This window comes from Poromitra crassiceps (genome assembly GCF_964638095.1).
Source record: "Poromitra crassiceps genome assembly, chromosome: 15".
Taxonomy (NCBI): Eukaryota; Metazoa; Chordata; class Actinopteri; order Beryciformes; family Melamphaidae; genus Poromitra; species Poromitra crassiceps.
The window spans coordinates 44,599,051-44,618,088 of record NC_139634.1 but is presented as its reverse complement, the minus strand read 5'-3'; the positions used below and the strand labels follow the sequence as shown (position 1 = coordinate 44,618,088).

The window sequence follows — 19,038 nt, the reverse complement described above, 5'->3', positions numbered from 1 at the left end:
GCGGAAAACCCGCCTTTCTACTTCCCATTGCGGTTGGTGCATGATTCTCCCCCACGAAGTACAGACGGTATGGCGGAAGCATTTGAAAATTGCGGGAGCCAACTCGTCTGTTCTAAGAGACTATATCTAATGCCTGGCCCATATCATCGCTCAACACGAATTAGAATGTATTGTCCTGTATTGGTGACTGTGTAAGCCTAATATGTAAGTAGCCTAAAGCAATGTGCTTTAACCATGTTAGATAAGTGTCGCTATACCACACGCTGTTGAAAACAGAGTGGTGAAGGAGGTGAAAAAGTGTCAAACAACACAGAGGGACAGTTGTTGGCTCCTGTGAAAAAGCTGACAAGAAAAAAACTGGGTTCAAACGGTTCCTTTTTCCACACAGCAAAAGAAGAAAAGAGAAGCAAAGACAGATGCAAAGTAGCAAGTTCCTTAGCAACAGAGTTCCAGTGAAATGGTCTCTCTGGCTATAAGGCTGTAAACACAAGCAGCCGGAGAAGAAGCAACCTTCTGTTTTAGGTCGGCGGAGGAAACTTGTGAAATGATGGGGAAATCCGTCAGCTTTCCAAAGGCAACAGGGAGTGACTGAACCTCTCACCCAGATTACATTACATCTGATGAGACCCACCCTGAGCTTCCTCTGATCGGAAAAGACGCAGACTTAATTTTACATTTTGGACTATCTAATCTCGTTTGACTTGCACATCAGTGATATCCCAAAGCGTGATCCATTTAGAATGTAGCAAAAAAGAAAAGGTATTTTCTTAAATGTGGCCGACACGGAAACCCATGCATGTAGATGCATTTGTTTAGTCAAGACTCAATGATTGTATCTTAAAACCTTCAACACGTACAAGATGCTGCTAGAAAACTGTCAAAATGGAAAATGTAACACCCACTCTGTCTGACCTGCAGCCAGATCTGACTGTGACGTCCCTCATGTTCCCCTCTGATCACAGGACACTTAGCTTAGCTGGAGAACCAAGAAGAGATCAGCAGGGGCGTAAGGTCAAAGTTCACACGTAATAAGCATGATGTCCTGGGTTCACATCTGGCCCAGGACCTTTGGCGTATATAACCCCAATATATTTCCTCTCTCTCTCCTAGTCTGACTCGCAGGAATCAGGCCGCGGGGATAGGCTCTGCCTAGTCTGACTCACTGGAAGCAGGCTGCAGGGATAGGCTCTGCCTAGTCTGACTCACAGGAAGCAGGCTGCGGGGATAGGCTCTGCCTAGTCTGACTCACAGGAATCAGGCCGCGGGGATAGGCTCTGCCTAGTCTGACTCACTGGAAGCAGGCCGCAGGGATAGGCTCTGCCTAGTCTGACTCACTGGAATCAGGCCGCGGGGATAGGCTCTGCCTAGTCTGACTCACAGGAATCAGGCCGCGGGGATAGGCTCTGCCTAGTCTGACTCACTGGAATCAGGCCGCGGGGATAGGCTCTGCCTAGTCTGACTCACTGGAATCAGGCCGCGGGGATAGGCTCTGCCTAGTCTGACTCACAGGAATCAGGCCGCGGGGATACGCTCTGCCTAGTCTGACTCACAGGAATCAGGCCGCGGGGATAAGCTCTGCCTAGTCTGACTCACAGGAAGCAGGCTGCAGGGATAGGCTCTGCCTAGTCTGACTCACAGGAATCAGGCCGCGGGGATAAGCTCTGCCTAGTCTGACTCACAGGAAGCAGGCTGCAGGGATAGGCTCTGCCTAGTCTGACTCACAGGAATCAGGCCGCGGAGATAAGCTCTGCCTAGTCTGACTCACAGGAAGCAGGCTGCAGGGATAGGCTCTGCCTAGTCTGACTCACAGGAATCAGGCCGCGGGGATAAGCTCTGCCTAGTCTGACTCACAGGAAGCAGGCTGCAGGGATAGGCTCTGCCTAGTCTGACTCACAGGAATCAGGCCGCGGGGATAAGCTCTGCCTAGTCTGACTCACAGGAAGCAGGCTGCAGGGATAGGCTCTGCCTAGTCTGACTCACAGGAATCAGGCCGCGGGGATAAGCTCTGCCATTGGCTCCGACCATTTCAGTCGGAGCAGAAGGGAAATCCCTTTCCACTCCCTGCGTGTCGCTCTCAAATGCCTCCACCGCAGTGAAACAACAACAAAGCTAGCTCATTGCTACAGGCTGAAAATGGCAAGTTTTGACAAAGATTTGGATTGTGCAATAAAGCAGGCCTGCTTGGTACTTTCGGTGGATGGTTGTAAAGATAACAGAGCCTTTTTTTCCACTAGACCAGAGTGAGAGTTAGAGCAGCCAGACTCTCTCCTGCACTGGTAATGTGTTTATTTGCACATCTTTAAAAACAGAAATGGACAAAATGAAAACAACAAAAATTATGCGTGGGTATAGAGACTGGAAACCCTTGATGAGCTTATGCGCTCGCTACCTCACAAATCCAATATCCTTCCTTTATATGGTATAAAAGGGAGCAAGCGGGCAATATCTGTCTGTTTCCATTTTTGTCCCACTGATGACGTCACAATGTCTATGACATCATCAGTGATGCCATCAGTGACATCATTATTGAGGCCACCGATGATGTCAGGCATTGTGACATCATCAGTGATGTCCTATGTGACATCATCAGTGACAGTGATGTCATCAGTGATGCGAAGTTGGGCAATTGTGCGCTGCGCAGGCCAATAGAGCAGGCGAGGCCACACAGCAGCCAGCGAGCCTCAGGGCCGAGACCCTCGTTAATAATAATAGAGACACTGCGGAGTGAGTCATCATTCAGAAACCACGCCCAAAATGGGGGAAAACACAACCCCCCCCCCAATCCTGGCGTTCTCCTATGTTGCGTGCATGGTTGTGTGTTGCACACAAAGATCATATATACGGAAGATGAACACTCCAACTTACTTCACTGACAGCAACATCCACATTTTTCTTCTCGCCAATTCTCAATGGCTTCCTTGTTTTGCTCGGTAGTACAAAAAAACTAACTGGCTAACTAATTTGTTGTCTGCGCAGCCCACCACACAATAGCTTTTAGCTATGTTTAATTCAAGGAAAATGACGCTGGTGTGTGGAAGTGAACGGAGAGCTTTCCCCCGTGATGGGCGTGGCCTATTTCATTCAGTGTCTCTATGGGTACAAAGCATACTGGTACAGCGCGAGCCGGAGATAGTCTGGCAAGTGAGATACTCCACTGTCAACTTTCAAAATGCTCCCAAAATAGCAGTGGACAAACTGTCATCTTCCTGCATCATCATGTTTGTCTTTGTCTTGTTGGGACTTGGCTAAGTTGACCCCCCTCAATGTTTCTTCCATTCTTTTTGTTTGCCTTTGAATGTTTTCTAGGAGTTTGTCTCCAGCTCTCCAACATGCTGTCCTGAGACGGTATTGACAGTTAGATATAAACGCTTAGAGGCAGGCTGTGCCTTGACTTGACAGGAATGGAATGCTCAACCTGGTCTTGTGATCAACTGATTTTAAAGCCACAGAGGTTTTAGTCATCTAAACTTTTATTCACACACATTTACAGCTGAAATGGTTTAACTCCTCTCGGAGTAATAATAACTGGAATGTTTCTGGTGTGTTTTACTAACCAGCCTGCTGTTTGTACAGGAAATGTGCTTATCTGTGTCCAGTATGGGCAGGAAGAGGGAGAGAGAGAGAGAGAGGGAGGGAGAGAGAGAGAGAGAGAGAGAGAGAGAGAGAGAGGGAGGGCAGGCAGACAGACAGACAGACAGGCAGACAGACAGACAGACAGAAAGGCAGACAGACAGACAGACAGACAGACAGGCAGGCAGGCAGGCAGATAGACAGACAGACAGACAGACAGACAGAAAGGCAGACAGACAGACAGACAGACAGAAAGGCAGACAGACAGACATACAGACAGACAGGCAGACAGACAGACAGACAGACAGACAGACAGACAGACAGAAAGGCAGACAGACAGACAGACAGACAGACAGACAGGCAGACAGACAGACAGACAGACAGACAGACAGAAAGGCAGACAGACAGACAGAAAGGCAGACAGACAGAAAGGCAGACAGGCAGACAGAAAGGCAGACAGACAGACAGAAAGGCAGACAGACAGACAGACAGACAGACAGACAGAAAGGCAGACAGACAGACAGAAAGGCAGACAGACAGAAAGGCAGACAGGCAGACAGAAAGGCAGACAGACAGACAGACAGACAGACAGACAGACAGACAGACAGACAGAAAGGCAGACAGACAGACAGACAGACAGACAGACAGAAAGGCAGACAGACAGACAGACAGACAGACAGACAGACAGACAGGCAGACAGACAGACAGACAGACAGAAAGGCAGACAGACAGACAGACAGACAGACAGACAGACAGACAGACAGGCAGACAGACAGGCAGATAGAAAGGCAGACAGACAGACAGACAGACAGACAGACAGACAGGCAGACAGACAGACAGACAGACAGACAGACAGACAGAAAGGCAGACAGGCAGATAGGCAGACAGACAGACAGACAGACAGACAGACAGACAGACAGGCAGACAGACAGACAGACAGACAGACAGACAGACAGTTATGATGACTGTTTGATGATGAGTGAAGACCAAACACTTTCACTTCCCATCTGAATCACAGCGTGGGAGGGACACACCACACACACACACACACACACACACACACACACACACACACACACACACACACACACACACTGGACAGCTGGATTCAATTACCACAGTGCAGAGTGGAGTGAGGTAAATCATCACAAGACTGCTGCTGCCTGCAGCTGGAGATACACAACTACACACACAACTATTAGCACGACTGCTGCAACTACACACAGCTCCACACACAGCTACACACACAGCTCCACACACAGCTCCACAGCTGCTGCCCCCTCCTGGTTGTTGCAGTGTTGGAGGAGGAGGCAGAGGAAGCGGTCAGTCGCAGCAGAAGAAGATGTGTCTCCTGGACGTGATGAGGACTCTGCTCCTCGTCTTGCTGCTCTGTGCCGTCTGCCAAGGCTCTGGATCTGGACCCGGAAACCAATCTGAACCCGGAGCTGGATCTGGACTTGACCCCGGGTCTGGACCTGAAGACGAGTGTTCTGGCATCGGCTCCCGTAAGCTCACTCTTCCTCTCTCGCTCTGCCGGTGTTGTGCCAAAAAGTGATGACGGGCAATACAGCTTCAAGTTAATAGTTAGTTTATAACGTATGTATAACAATACTTTAGTATTGTAGTATAGTTTCCCATGTTTATATGTGTTTTGGTATGTCTAATATTCTCGTTTAGACCTATATATTTGGAAACTAGACTATATAATAAACATGATTTATGGATGGATTCTATAAGTAAAATAAAGAAATTTGCAATGATCCTTCTGACTGCATTCTCTTACATGCTCTCTGCCATAGATTCTAACCAATCCAGTCTGGTTAAATATCTTCAATCTGATGGCAATTACTTTTCGGCAGTTAATCACTTTATGGCACAACTGAAACTGGGCGTTCGACCCCCTGCAGACATCGGGTAGGCGGGCGGACTGTTTCTCTGCTGTTGTCCCTCTGTTTTCTGAGTGTGAGAGAGAGAGGTGGGGAGGGGGAGAGAGAGAGAGAGGTGGGGAGGGGGAGAGAGAGAGAGAGGTGGGGAGGGGGAGAGAGAGAGGGAGAGAGGTGGGGAGGGGGAGAGAGAGAGAGGTGGGGAGGGGGAGAGAGTGAGAGGTGGGGTTGGGGGAGAGAGAGAGGTGGGGAGGGGGAGAGAGAGAGAGAGGTGGGGAGGGGGAGAGAGAGAGAGAGAGAGGTGGGGAGCGGGAGAGAGAGAGGGAGAGAGAATAAGGGTGAAAGGGGGAAAGTTGATGCAGAGACAGAGGGAAAGAACAGATCAGGAGAGAGAAAGAGAGATTGAGAGAGAGAATAACTAAATAATATCTTATTTCATTTCAGGATGATGATAATAATAATAATAGGATCTGCTGCACAGCACATTAGCATGCACAGTTCATCATAGAGAAATTCAGAAAGATTATAATGTAACTTACAGACAGACAGACGACAGCTAAACCTCACCAGTGCTGCTCAAGTAGACCACATTCCAATACTGATTGAAACAATGTGTGTGTGTGTGTGCGTGCGTGTGTGTGTGTGTGTGTGTGTGTGTGTGTGTGTGTGTGTGTGTGTGTGTGGAGGGGTGTGTGTGGGTGTGTGTGTGTGTGTGTGTGTGTGTGTGTGTGTGTGTGTGTGTGCATGTGTGTGTGTGTGTGTGTGTGTGTGTGTGTGTGTGTGTGCATGTGTGTGTGTGTGTGTGTGTGTGTGTGTGTGTGTGTGTGTGTGTGTGTGTGTGTGTGTGTGTGTGTGTGTGTGTGTGTGTGTGTGTGTGTGTGTGTATGTGTGTGCGCGCAGGCCATCTATAGAATGCAAGTTCCTGTCTTGCTGCTGTAGACCTCGTCACAGTGAATATGTGGTCCATTAACACCATAGATGGGAAAAGTAGCTACACACATTCGTCACTTGAGTATTACTTGTGTTACTTGTGTAAAAAAAAAAGAAAAACTCTGGTAAAACTTACTCGAGTAAAAGTAAAAAAGTACAGGCTCTGAAAAAATTGAATAAAGTATAAAAGTATTTCTACCGGCTGTTTCTGTGCAAAGCTAATTGAAACTCACGCCAGATCTATATTAATATAGTTTGAATACTATTAAACTTAAAAGATCCCCTGCAAACATGTTTTAAGAGATATACAAACTCTACTTTGATTCATAATTTGTGTGATATGTTTTCTCCACAAAAAAGGTGCACATAAAAGCTGACAAGAAAGAGACACAAACAACGTTATGTTGGTTTGGTCTCTGGTGCATTAAAGAGGACATGAAACATTTGATCATGTGACTCTAGTTTCAGTACAGATAATATATCTGTACTGAAACTAAATACCACCAACCTGGTTGTGTGGCAATAAAAGAATCATGTGACTGTTTCATGTCCTCTTTAAAACGAAAGTAGCTAGCCTGTTTTGGAAATGTAAAATGCTCCTAAAATAGCAGCGGACAAACTGCCATCTTCCTGCCTCATCATCATGTTTCTCTTAGTCTTATTTGGACTTAAGTTAGGCCCGCTCAACGTTTCTTCCATGTTTCTAGGAGTTGTAGTTGTAGGATGTGGACGACACACCCACATATATACAGTATATCTCCATAAACCTCACCTCCTAAATCTACCTTCAAAGATCTTGTACTGAACTTTGACACGAGTCTCTTCTCTGGTCCCTCTTCTTCTGTCTCCGCAGGTGGACGAGCGTTCATACTGATCAAGAGATGCAACTACACCACAGTGAAGGACAAGCACCGGCAGCAGCTCCAGGCTCCGAGCACCAACCTGTACGTGCCCGTGCTCTACCTGCTGGCGTTGGGCGTGGGGCTGCCGGCCAACCTGCTGGCTCTGTGGGTCCTGCTGTTCAGGACCCAGAAGCTCCCGTCCACCGTGCTGCTCATCAACCTGACCGCCGCCGACCTGATGCTGCTGCTGGCGCTGCCGTTTCGCATCGTCTACCACTTCCGCGGGAACGACTGGGACCTGGGCGAGCCGCTCTGCCGCGTCGTGACGGCCATGTTGTACGGCAACATGTACGGGAGCGTGCTGTGTCTGGCGCTGGTGGCTCTGGACCGCTACATCGCCCTGGTCCACCCGTTTGGCGCCAAGACGCTGCGCAGCAAGCGGATCTCGCTGTACATGAGCGCCGCCGTGTGGCTGGCCGTGCTCGCCGCCATGCTGCCGCTGCTGCTCTCCCGCCAGTCCTACCGCCTGGACGAGCCGCCGATCACCACCTGCCACGACGCGCTGCCCAAGGCGCAGCACGAGAACTACTTCATGGCCTACTTCTCCACTCTGTTCGTCCTCGGCTTCCTGCTTCCCTTCCTGCTCATCCTGTTCTGCTACGGCGCCGTGCTGCGCACCCTGGTGGCCGCCGGGGAACGTTACAACCACGCGGTGCGAGTCACCGTGCTGGTCCTTCTGGTGTTCATTGTGTGTCTGCTGCCCAGCAACATACTGCTGCTCCTCACCTACTGTGACAGCTGTCTGGGCGGGGACAGGGACGGGAGTGACCTCTACCTCGCGTACATGGTTAGCTTAGCCGTTAGCACCTTCAACAGCTGCATCGACCCCTTCATCTTCTACTACGTGTCGGATGACTTCAGGGAAAAGGCGAGGAGCGTCCTGTTTTGCGACTCTTCCAAGACTCCTTCCTCCTCCTTGTCAGGAAACACGTCATACTCGTCCTCGTCGGGAGCGAGGTCAAAGGTCACCTTTTTATCGAAATCCAGCCGGACCGGCGATGACGACGTGGCGTGAAGGAGAGACACAGAGGAGTCGGCGCCTTCAAGTCAAGTCAGAAATCTCAGCATTACAGCAGAGCAACACGAACAAAGTGTAACGACAGAATTTAAAGCTGTATTAAAAACCTTAAAAGTGTGTAAGAATCAGGAACAATTAACATGTATTAAGCGTTTTTTGTCAATGAGTGAATCAGCGGTCCATCTCTAAACACATGCTCTTTAAAACGGTTTATCCTGAAACTCCCTGACGTCACGTGTTGTGTGTGCCGTCGCTGCCAAACATCTGGACACACAAAATGTAATTTACAGGAGGGGAAGTGGAGAGTAAATATTCATCCCTGGAGACAGACGGCTGTTTCATAATAAGCCTGACCTTCCTGTGCATGTCAGTAGTTGTATACCTCTTCCAGATGGCTGCAGGGATCTAGATGTTAGCCACATCTCTGCTGTCACGGGGGATCGGTGTCTGCTCGGCTGTTTGTGTGAAACAGCCTTCTACGGGCAGCACTGTTGAGACAGGCCTAAACACGTTTTGGGTCGCGCCATGCGGCCACCGTGAAGTGGCCATGTCTGGTTCCGTGGGCTGACAGGGGGCCTGGGGCGAGGCAGGGTTCAGGGCCGAGGGATGCCGGTTTAGGTTAGGCTGGAGATCACATAGAGGCCATTTACACCTGGCATTAACATGCATTTTCTGCCATCAGATTGCAATCAGATTGTACTTGACCACATTAGCCTGATTCCATTTACACCTGGCGTTAACATGATCTGATGGCAGAAATGGGTGTCCTCTCAATCCGCATAAAGTTGCTGTATCCAGATTGAGAGGACACATTGCATTTACACTTGTGTTCAATGTGTAGACAATGCATCCCTGACCACCTCCGGAGGTGGTTTGGCCGATCAGATTGCAATCCTTCTTCAATGCGTTTTGGGGGCGTTTACACCTGTACTTTCAAGTGGTAAAACAGAATTTGATTGCAATCTGATGGCAGAAAACGCATGTTAACGCCAGGTCTAAATGGTGTCCACCCGCTATGTCGACCACTCGCAATGCCGACCTTAGGTTTAGGCGTGGGGGGTGGGTGGGACAGGTTAGGTTTTGGGTTAGGGTCTGGGGGAGGTTAGGTTTAGGCGTGGGGGTGGGAGAGGTTAGGTTTTGGGTTAGGGTCTGGGAGAGGTTAGGTTTAGGCATGGGGGCTGGGAGAGGGGAGGTCGGAACAGCGAGAGGTCGGAACAGCGACATGGAACCGGTCTAAATGGCCTCAGAGATTTTTATGTAATTCAGGCTGAGATTAGATTAAATTAGTAGGTCAGGATAGGGCAGGTGAGGCTGTAGATTAGCTAGATTCCTTGTTTGCTATGTATTTCCGGTTAAAGTTAGGGTAGTCAGAATGTCCGCTTTGCTGGCGGGTTTCCAAGGTGCCGCTGCTACCGCGGCAGTGACGTAGCGGTGGTGCTGCCGCGGAATGGACGAGTGAGATGAGTAACACTTGTATGCCCTAGGGCTGGGCAGTAATTCAATATTATATTATTATTTTATTTAAGGTGATTTTGCATACATGGATGGAACATAGTGCTATATTGATATAGAGAAAGATCCTTATTATTATTGTGATATTGATTTGAACTGTATCACCCAGCCCTATTATGCCCTATTTGTTCGGTTCTCTGCTCTCTCTCTCTCCCTTCTCCCCCGTGTTATCTCCCTTCTCTATCCCCCCCTCCTCCTCTCTCTAATATAAGCTTGTTCAAACCTGTTTAAATTGATAGTGCTTAGCTAGACTTAAGCTGCGTTCACACCGACCTATTAAAGTTTGTCGCTGGCGTCGAGTTTACATACAAAGTCAATGCAAACGAGCGATTGAGCGTATATTCGCCTGGGAGAATAATCGCTGGGCGTCCGAGCGGCAGAGACAGAGCGATAGGGAGAAAATACGCTCGTCGCTCAAGATGAAATATTCCAACTCAAGCGAAAATACGCTGGCATCAGTCGCTCGCTGTTCAATGCTGATTGGCTGCCGTGTGAGAGCGAGTCAAGGATCACTCTGGCTTGGAACAAACCGCTGGTTTATTGTGTGGCAACAAACCGCATTGACAGGCTGACAGCTGACATGAAGTGAAGTCTGTACTACCGGTATGCAGCTCGCATTAGGAGCACGCTGATAGGCTTAGCTTGTAAACAATGACGGTGGCTCGTAGTGGACAAACAGCATGACATTGCGTAACGTTATATCACCCACATGTCCATCATTTCGTGTGCCTGTTGATGAGCGATTTAAACAGAGCGACAGAGCGATTCCAAAGGGTTGACTTGAGCGACAGAGCGAAAAATAAATATCTCGGTGTGAATGCACCTTTAGCTGGACACATTCTCTGTAAAGTCCTCTGAGACATGTTGTGAATTAGGGCTATACAAATAAACTTGCCTTGAGTTATGAAGGATTTTTCATTTTAACTCTTGTAATTCTTTTATTTTATTTTACTTTTTACATTTTTAGGCCGGTGCTTGCACTGGCCTATAGGACCACGTGTGTCCCAATCGCTGCATACACGACTCCTGGCACCCTTTCATCAAGATGGGCTTTTACTTTGAAATTTGTTTTATTTGACGAATGTCCGGTTTCGGACTTCCTGTCTGCCCCGATCTGATCTTGTGCAGCTTGACAGTCGTTAACGGACGCAGAGGGTCCACTCCGCGCCCATGGTCCACGCAGAAAAATAGAAATCGATCCTGGTTTTCCGGCCAATTGGGCTCGAAATATCGATTGTGTAAAAATATCGAAATTTGTTTACTGTGTACTGTATAAACGGTTCGGTATTGGAAGTTCCCAAAGTTCGGTACCATCACTAACTGGTTGTTGTGCTTTTGAAATGAAGTTGCGGGATTCCTCGTCTTATTAACGTTACATGCGACGCAACAAATAAACAAACACACATTTCCCAGTGTCTCTGCCAGCACACTGGACATCAACAGTAGCGGGAGACGTCTCCCCTTCCAGCAAATATACATGAATGATGTTATGTGTAAGGAACATGATGAACATCTTACCGAGAGGCAGAGAGCTAAGCTAAGTAGCTAACAGCTGAGCTAAGTAGGCTAACTAGTGTTAGCCGATCTGAAAAGCATGTAAACAGCGGTGAGATTAGTGAGTGTCGGTGAAGGGAGGAGAGACCCGCGGGTGCTTGTGCAGAACTAGTGCATGTTGTGTACAGCGGGTAATGATCGAGCCAGTGGGTTTCCATCCACCTCTGGATATTCGCATTTACCCAAAATGCGAATATAAACTTGAATGGAAACACCAGAAATTCGAATAAAGGTCGAAATATCGCATAAATGTTTTTACGCTTGGAGGGGGTGGATTTATCAGCGTATCGACAGTAGGAAGATGCGAACTTTTGCAATGGAAACAGATTTTGCGAATTAACGATGACGTACCAGATGTGACTTCACTGGTTACATGCTGCCACTCCGACGTGCTGCCACTCCGACGTTCTGCCACTCCGAAATATCGGCACTCAGAAAGGGGGTCTATATTCCCCGTTTTTCACTAACCTCTCCCAGCCCCCACGCCAAACCTAACCTCCCCCCATGCCTAAACCTAACCTCCCCCAGACCCTAACCCAAAACCTAACCTCTCCCACCCCCACGCCTAAACCTAAGGTCGGCATTGCGGCTTCTAAGGTGAACGACCGCCAGTCCGAATAATGGAAGTTAACATTCGGAGTGGCAGCATGTCGGAAAGGCAGAGGAACCCCGACTTCACTTCCGCTTCATGCTACTCCAGGGGGAAATGGTGGCGATTAGCGCCAGGCAGTCTGAATGAAATTGAATGTAACGTTCGCAATTCTATGTATTAAATTCTAAAAAACGACCCTCAACATTTGGGAAGGCTAAGCCACACAACTAGTTCGTTATAATCTAACATCATGCTTTGAAGGCGACTTTACGACGATGAGGACGGTGATCATCACCATCACCGGGTGATGACTCAATCAAAGCAGGTCTCCGCTGATAGAGATCTCTTACAGGCACACAGGCACGTTCTGACGAGAAGCGCCACCGACTGCTCAACCTGCCGACTCCCAAAACTCGCTAAACAAAACTGAATGGAAACATGCATAAATTCGCATTTTATTTTGCGGATTTTCACAAAATTTGCTTGAATTATGCGATACATTTGGATGGAAACCCAGTTGTTATGAAGATTAAAGCGATATTCACGGAGTTGAGAGCAGACAGACAAACTCGCATTTGCATCCTCTCTCCCTCCTGCGATATTTTCTTTTGGATGATGGCGAAGGCATAACCCGCCCCTCTCTGTCTCTGATTGGCCTAGCATCAAACTTCCATCCAAACACATTCGCTTGGCTATGTCCTGCATTACATCTCTTTCTACAGTCTGTGGTCAGACTCAGACAGACAGCAGTTACGCTTGCTAGCCTGCATGAAACACGCCAGTGTGTTTATGTTTTTAATATAGTCATATATCTATGGTTTATAACGCTGCCGCTACTCTTGGCAGTGCACGTATGTAGCCTATAGACAGAGAATTGATCAAGGGTGATATAAAACAGGGTTATTTACAGGGAACTAGCAAGCATAACTGCTGACAGTCTGACCACAGTGTAGAAAGAGATGTAATGCAGGATAGCCAAGCGAATGTTTGGATCATGTTTGGATGGAAGTTTGACGCTAGGCCCTTCGCATAGCCTTCGCCATCATCCAAAAAAAAATATCGCCTCCCTCCTGCACATGACGCGTTCAGGAACCGTCGGGAAAGCGTGACATCTGTAATGTGTCACAACAAAATAAATAACCTGGGTTACCCTATGTTATCGTGTGTTACTGACAGACACACTAATAACTTTTCAGTCTGAGCCATTTTACATAGTCTATAGCAGTGATTCCCAACCAGGGGTACGTGTACCCCTAGGGGTACTTGAGCAGCTTGCAGGGGGTACTTAGAATGATTGGGGAATACAATTTACCTCCAAAATGATAAATAAATAAATATATATTCCAAGTTATTTCATAAGCCCATTGTTAAAATGTGATGTGTGTGCCGCAACTAGTTCTGCTGGCAAGTGTCAACTGCTACACTTTCTGCTACTGATAATGGCAAAAAAAACAACTAAAAAGCCCAAACACCGGCAGTTCAGTGAAACATATATTTTGTATAGATTTACTTGTATGTAATCATCAAGACGCATGAGTGAGGGGTACTATTGTCATGGAAAAACAGCTCAAGGGGTAAATAAGAGAAAAAAGGTTGGGAACCACTGGTCTATAGTGTGCTGTGCCAGTGCTGCACTTTATATTTTTCTATTCTGTTTTCAATGAGACAGGCAAAGGACCTGTCTCAAACATTGACTGATATCACAGGTTGTTGTGAAGACTGAAGAGTGCAATTTACATGGATATAATTTGTAAAGAGTGTAAAGAAAAATATTGTATTAAGAGATACATAGAGATAGCCTACATCAGTGGTTTCCAAACTTTTTGTGCCCATGGCACACCAAATGGCACGACAAAATCTCAAGGCACACCTATATAGCCTAACTCTATCAGTGCAAAACAGCCTCTATTACTCTTATCACTCTAAATGCTTTTTTACTTACTAATGTCAAATACAATTTGACAAAATATATTACTCTAGGAATTAATTTAAAACTTTGCAAAATTACTACATCAAAGCAGCAAGACACCCACTTTTTGTATAGTTTTAGGCTATATTTGCAATTGCAATAATGCAAAATCCCACACCATTTGGGAACCACTGGCCTACATTATGGCGTTGTTCTATCACAGAGAGACATTCAGTTAATATGGCATTATTCTTCTAACACAGAAACATTCAGTTAATATGGTGGTCTTCTAACACCAGAGAGACACATTTCAAAAGGTGTCCTTCAATCCTACAGTGACTGTTAAGGGTGTTACTAAACCTTGAATTTGTGAATGTGATCAACCTTGTGGACATTCTGTTTCTTATCCATTAGGTATCGAGTATCGTATCTGTATCGAGTATCGAAGCAGATATTTATTTATAAACACAAACAGGGAAAAAGGTGGAAAATCAGACGATGGCTTATATGTGTTCTGTTGATTGTTAAAATGTGTATGGGTATACAGGGGTGACGATCCCATGCACCGGCCATATGCCAGGTTTCGACCTGGCCTTGTTAACTCTTACCGAGCCCGCCAGTGGCCATTAGGAGTTGTTGTGGCCACAATTTACTGTTCTGTATTCTTAATCAGCAAGATACCATGTTATGTTATAAGCTGTGATATGTTTTAAATGTTTTCAAGACCGACAATGAAGGAATTCAACTGAATTCATATTTGAATTGTAAGGAAGATATGATCACTGTGAAAACTGTCAAAAAGGAGAGGCCCCAAATGTTCCTATAGCTTATGGTTTGACATGGAAATATCATGACTGATGAAACCCAGAGCCAACGCAGACAGGAAGGAAAAGCCTGGAAACAGCCAGCATGCGGTCGTCAGAATAAAATGGCACCATTTTACGTTTCTGCAGTCAACGGATAAGTAGAATATCAACGTTTCTGAACCAAAACTATGTTTCATATCAACATTTCTAGATGTATATCAACGTTATATTCTGCTATTATAGCCTATACTCATCTGTGTTTGATTGCCTTGGTCTGATCCATTTCACAACAAGGGAAAGGGAGAAATTTAAGGCTCATTGGTTGCTTGGTTAACACTGACATTTTTGTATTTCAGTCATGAGAGACTAGTAAGACGTTTCAATAATCTTTAATGAAACAAATAGACAAATTAATGTTACACCCGCTATGCCTCTGCACTGAATGCTTACTGAAGGCCAGGTATGGTGGATGAGAGCCCAATCCAAATAAATGATCCAACAAGTGTTAATTATCAAAATGCAATGCCAGGGTTTATTTCACACTTAGGGACAAGACAAAGAAACAGATCTAAGAGCACAGTTCTCCTGAGTCATTATGTACTCTTCTATATTCCATTAGGACTGAGAAAGTTTAAGCTACCAGTGAAGTAATGTACACTGGAACACATGACACACGGTGATAAGATCCACACTTGGGGATACACAGCACTGCAACGTCTCACACAGTGGTACGATCCACACTCTGGAATACACAGCACTACAACGTTTCACACTTGATTTTGTGGACACTCCAAATCACATGCAAGTATGAGCAAACAGGTGAGGCACTCCTAGGTTCTCAGTCTAATGATATACAAGGGCCCTGTTTAACTGGGAGACTGCGCACACAGGAACAAATAAACAAACAAACAAACAAAATATAAAAAGATTAGCCCGCCTTTCCAAGACGAACTCCCAACTCTTTTCGTCTTATGGGTCATGTAACAAGGCCCAGGCGGACTAATTGAATCCCCAAATAAACAAATAAACAAATTAAAGTCAGCAAGAACAGCGAATAGACCCTCCTGCAATCACTGCAACACACAAACAATGTCACAATTAATATCACAATTAATAAACATTTGCACCTAGATTTAAAACTATTGCTTTATTTCTCAGACTAAAACATATAGCAAACACTGTAAAACATATAAGAAAATAAACTACTACTGTATGAAATACCTGCTGCGTCAGCGTGTGCTTTCCCTCGCCCGGTATAACGTTACTCCCGGCAGCTGAAAGCCCACCACTAACACGCTGCAGTATCGCACTGAAAGGCACAGTAAAACGCAGAAGTTGCACTATCAGAAAGAAACAATAATTCCCTTCAGATTACTGAGTAAAAGCATTCATCTCTTACCAAATGGTCAACACTCAACGCTCAAACGAGGACACGGCGCGTTGTCTTCCCACCCGCAAGAGAGTCTAAAACAAGAAGTCGTACTGTCAGAAAGAAACAATGATTCTCTTCCCATTGCTTATAAAGTAACACTCTTAAATCGCTTACCGACTGAACAGACACTCCAGCTTAACTTGGGAACACGCCAAACTTTTCCTCTGTCCTGCCCGGAAGAGTCTAATACAAGACACACCTCCCCTATTATATACGCCTCCCCATCCGCATTCAAGGTGTGTACGGCAAGCCGCAGGTACCACCCGCTACATTAAGTTTGGCGTGCAGTATGACTTCATGATGTGATGACGCTCCTCCTGAGATGAGAGAGAAAGGCGTCAGTGGTGGCAGGGGTGGAGGTGGGGCGAAACAACTGCTTCAGCGATGAAGATCACAGCAACTGAGGGTGACAGCACATAGGAGAGTAACACAGTAAGACACAGGGCTCTAATATGCTGAACAGCTTAGTTGATTGGCTCAGCGGAAAAGCGAGGGAAATGAATGGCTTGAGCTGATAGGCTATTGATAGCCTCAACGCGAGACGAGACTCAGCCTTCATTCTTCAGACTGAGTCTCACCGTAGCAGGTCCTCAATCAACTCAACTTATTGTTTGGGATGGTCTCTATAGCAACATACATGTTGTCAATCACAATAGATATGTACCTTACCGACGCACAATGTTGTTCTCCTTTGAAAGATACCAAGAGCATCCAAAAATAGTACGTAGTTTTACAATACTGAGCCCTTATTCACATGCTACAGCCGAAGCGAAATCTCAAAAACAGCCTTCCTCGGCTGTGTCATTCTGGGTTTCAACTGCTCCAGCACCATGTATCGGTTGGGAGGGTGTACTGTACTGTTTACAATGATGAGAGTGGCTTCGGCGCCTGTCATAGGTGTTGCTCGTCACTTTGTTTATCAACCAATGAAATGGTTGATAAACAGTTGGTAGGTGACCTACAACCTAAGGTCAGAAAGACATCTATTTTCTGGCTGAGAGCGCAAAGACTTAAAGGAACACTGCCCATTTTCAACCAGCTTTGTATCATTAGAACATCAGTAGTATATCAGAAAACTGTAAACTGTTTTGAAGGCTGTCATTTAATTTGACAGTTATTGAGTGTTAAAGTGTGGACCAGTGACATCACTGGTCCACACTAATAACTAATTAACTCAAATCAACTCTCAATAACTGTCAAACTAGATGAATGATGAATAGTTTGACAGTTATTGAGAGTTGATTTGAGTTAATGAGTTATTAATTTGAGTTAGTGAGGACCAGTGATGTCACTGGTCCACACTTGAACACTCAATAACTGTCAAATTAAATGACAAACTTCAAAACCGTTTACAGTTTTCTGATATACTACTGATGTTCTAATGATACAAAGCTGGTTGAAAATGGGTGGAGTGTTCCTTTAAGGGAAAAATGAAAACAGATAACAGACATAAAAAACACATTTGTCATTAGCTAGTTAGCTAGCTAATTTCAACAGTTAGATAGTTACAGTATAGTAATAGTGTAGTATAACAGTTTAAACACACACACACACACACACACACACACACACACACACACACACACACACACACACACACACACACACACAGGGTGTGTTCTCACCATTCATCAAATAAAAAAAGAGGATATTGCAACTCTTGCTGCTGCCTGCTGCCTTTAGATAAGACTATCACAATGTGCAGGCCACCTCAGCCTGACAGACAGACAGGCAGGCAGGCAGAGACACACACACACACACACACACACACACACACACACACACACACACACACACACACACAGACAGACAGACAGACAGACAGGCAGGCAGGCAGGCAGACAGGCGGCAGGCAGACAGGCAGACAGACAGACAGACTGACAGGCAGGCAGGCAGACAGACAGGCAGGCAGACAGACAGGCAGGCAGGCAGACAGACAGACAGGCTGACAGACAGACACAAACAGACAGACGGACGGACGGACGGACGGACGGACGGACAGACAGACAGACAGACAGACAGACAGACAGACAGACAGACAGACAGACAGACAGACAGGCAGTTTGCTCACTTTATTTGGTTTCAGTCTGGTCGGCTCTTCTTCAGATAGCAGATCTGGCTGGGTGATGTCTCATCATGTGGTTTCGGATATTTGCTGTATTTCCGCAACACTTCACACACGGACCGACACAGACCGACAGACCGACATGGACCGACACGGACCCGCTCAGCTGATCTTGCAAATCGCTTTGCTTTTTTCAAGCTCGTTTTTGTCTTTGAATCCGAAATTGTTTCAGAGGACATGACTGAGTGACACTCCTCACTCTCAACACAACAGTGGAAAGTGTATTTGTATTTGTGCTTTTCAAAATACTCAAAGACCCTCTATATACACAAAACACTAACAGACACGCATCAATATCAATGATAAAGACAGAGAATAACAAATTCCAAATAGGTAGAAAGACTAGAAAGTTACAGTTTGTGTTTTTATGACTGTGAACAAAGAAGAATCATCCATTCTTATTTCTACAACATTTGGACATTAGTACCACAGACTGTGATAAAATAAATATGTTCTGCCATCTAGTGGCAGCAGGACTTTACTGCACAGGACTTTGACCTGCAGTCCAGCTTCTCTCAGTTATTGCTTCAGTTCCCTCCTGAAACTCCATGTTTCAGTTCAGTTCAGTTACCGTATTTCTTCCAATTGTGGCCGGGGCTTTTATTTTACAGACAGGCAGATAGCAATTATATATATTTATATATATTATAAGAAATGTATCTTGAAATACTGCATTGCAGTGAGGTGAGGCAGGTCCTAGACCTGCTAAATAGCCGGGACATCATGTTGTGTGGTCATCTTGTTTATTGTTGTTATGTCTTGAGTCGATTGATTGATTGATGCCCGAGCTCCTCCGACTGTTTTG

At 46.0% G+C, this 19,038-nt stretch overlaps 1 protein-coding gene across 1 annotated transcript; it reads left to right on the top strand.

Annotated features, from left to right (window-relative positions):
* Window positions 1-4,878: 4,878 nt before the first annotated feature.
* On the top strand, window positions 4,879-9,275 carry LOC310789933 (proteinase-activated receptor 4). Its single transcript, XM_083651655.1, has 2 exons — window positions 4,879-5,075; window positions 7,237-9,275. Exons 1-2 carry the CDS (start codon window positions 4,913-4,915, stop codon window positions 8,298-8,300), a joined length of 1,227 nt encoding a protein of 408 aa, XP_083507781.1. The 5' UTR covers window positions 4,879-4,912; the 3' UTR covers window positions 8,301-9,275.
* The last annotated feature ends 9,763 nt before the right edge of the window (window positions 9,276-19,038 follow it).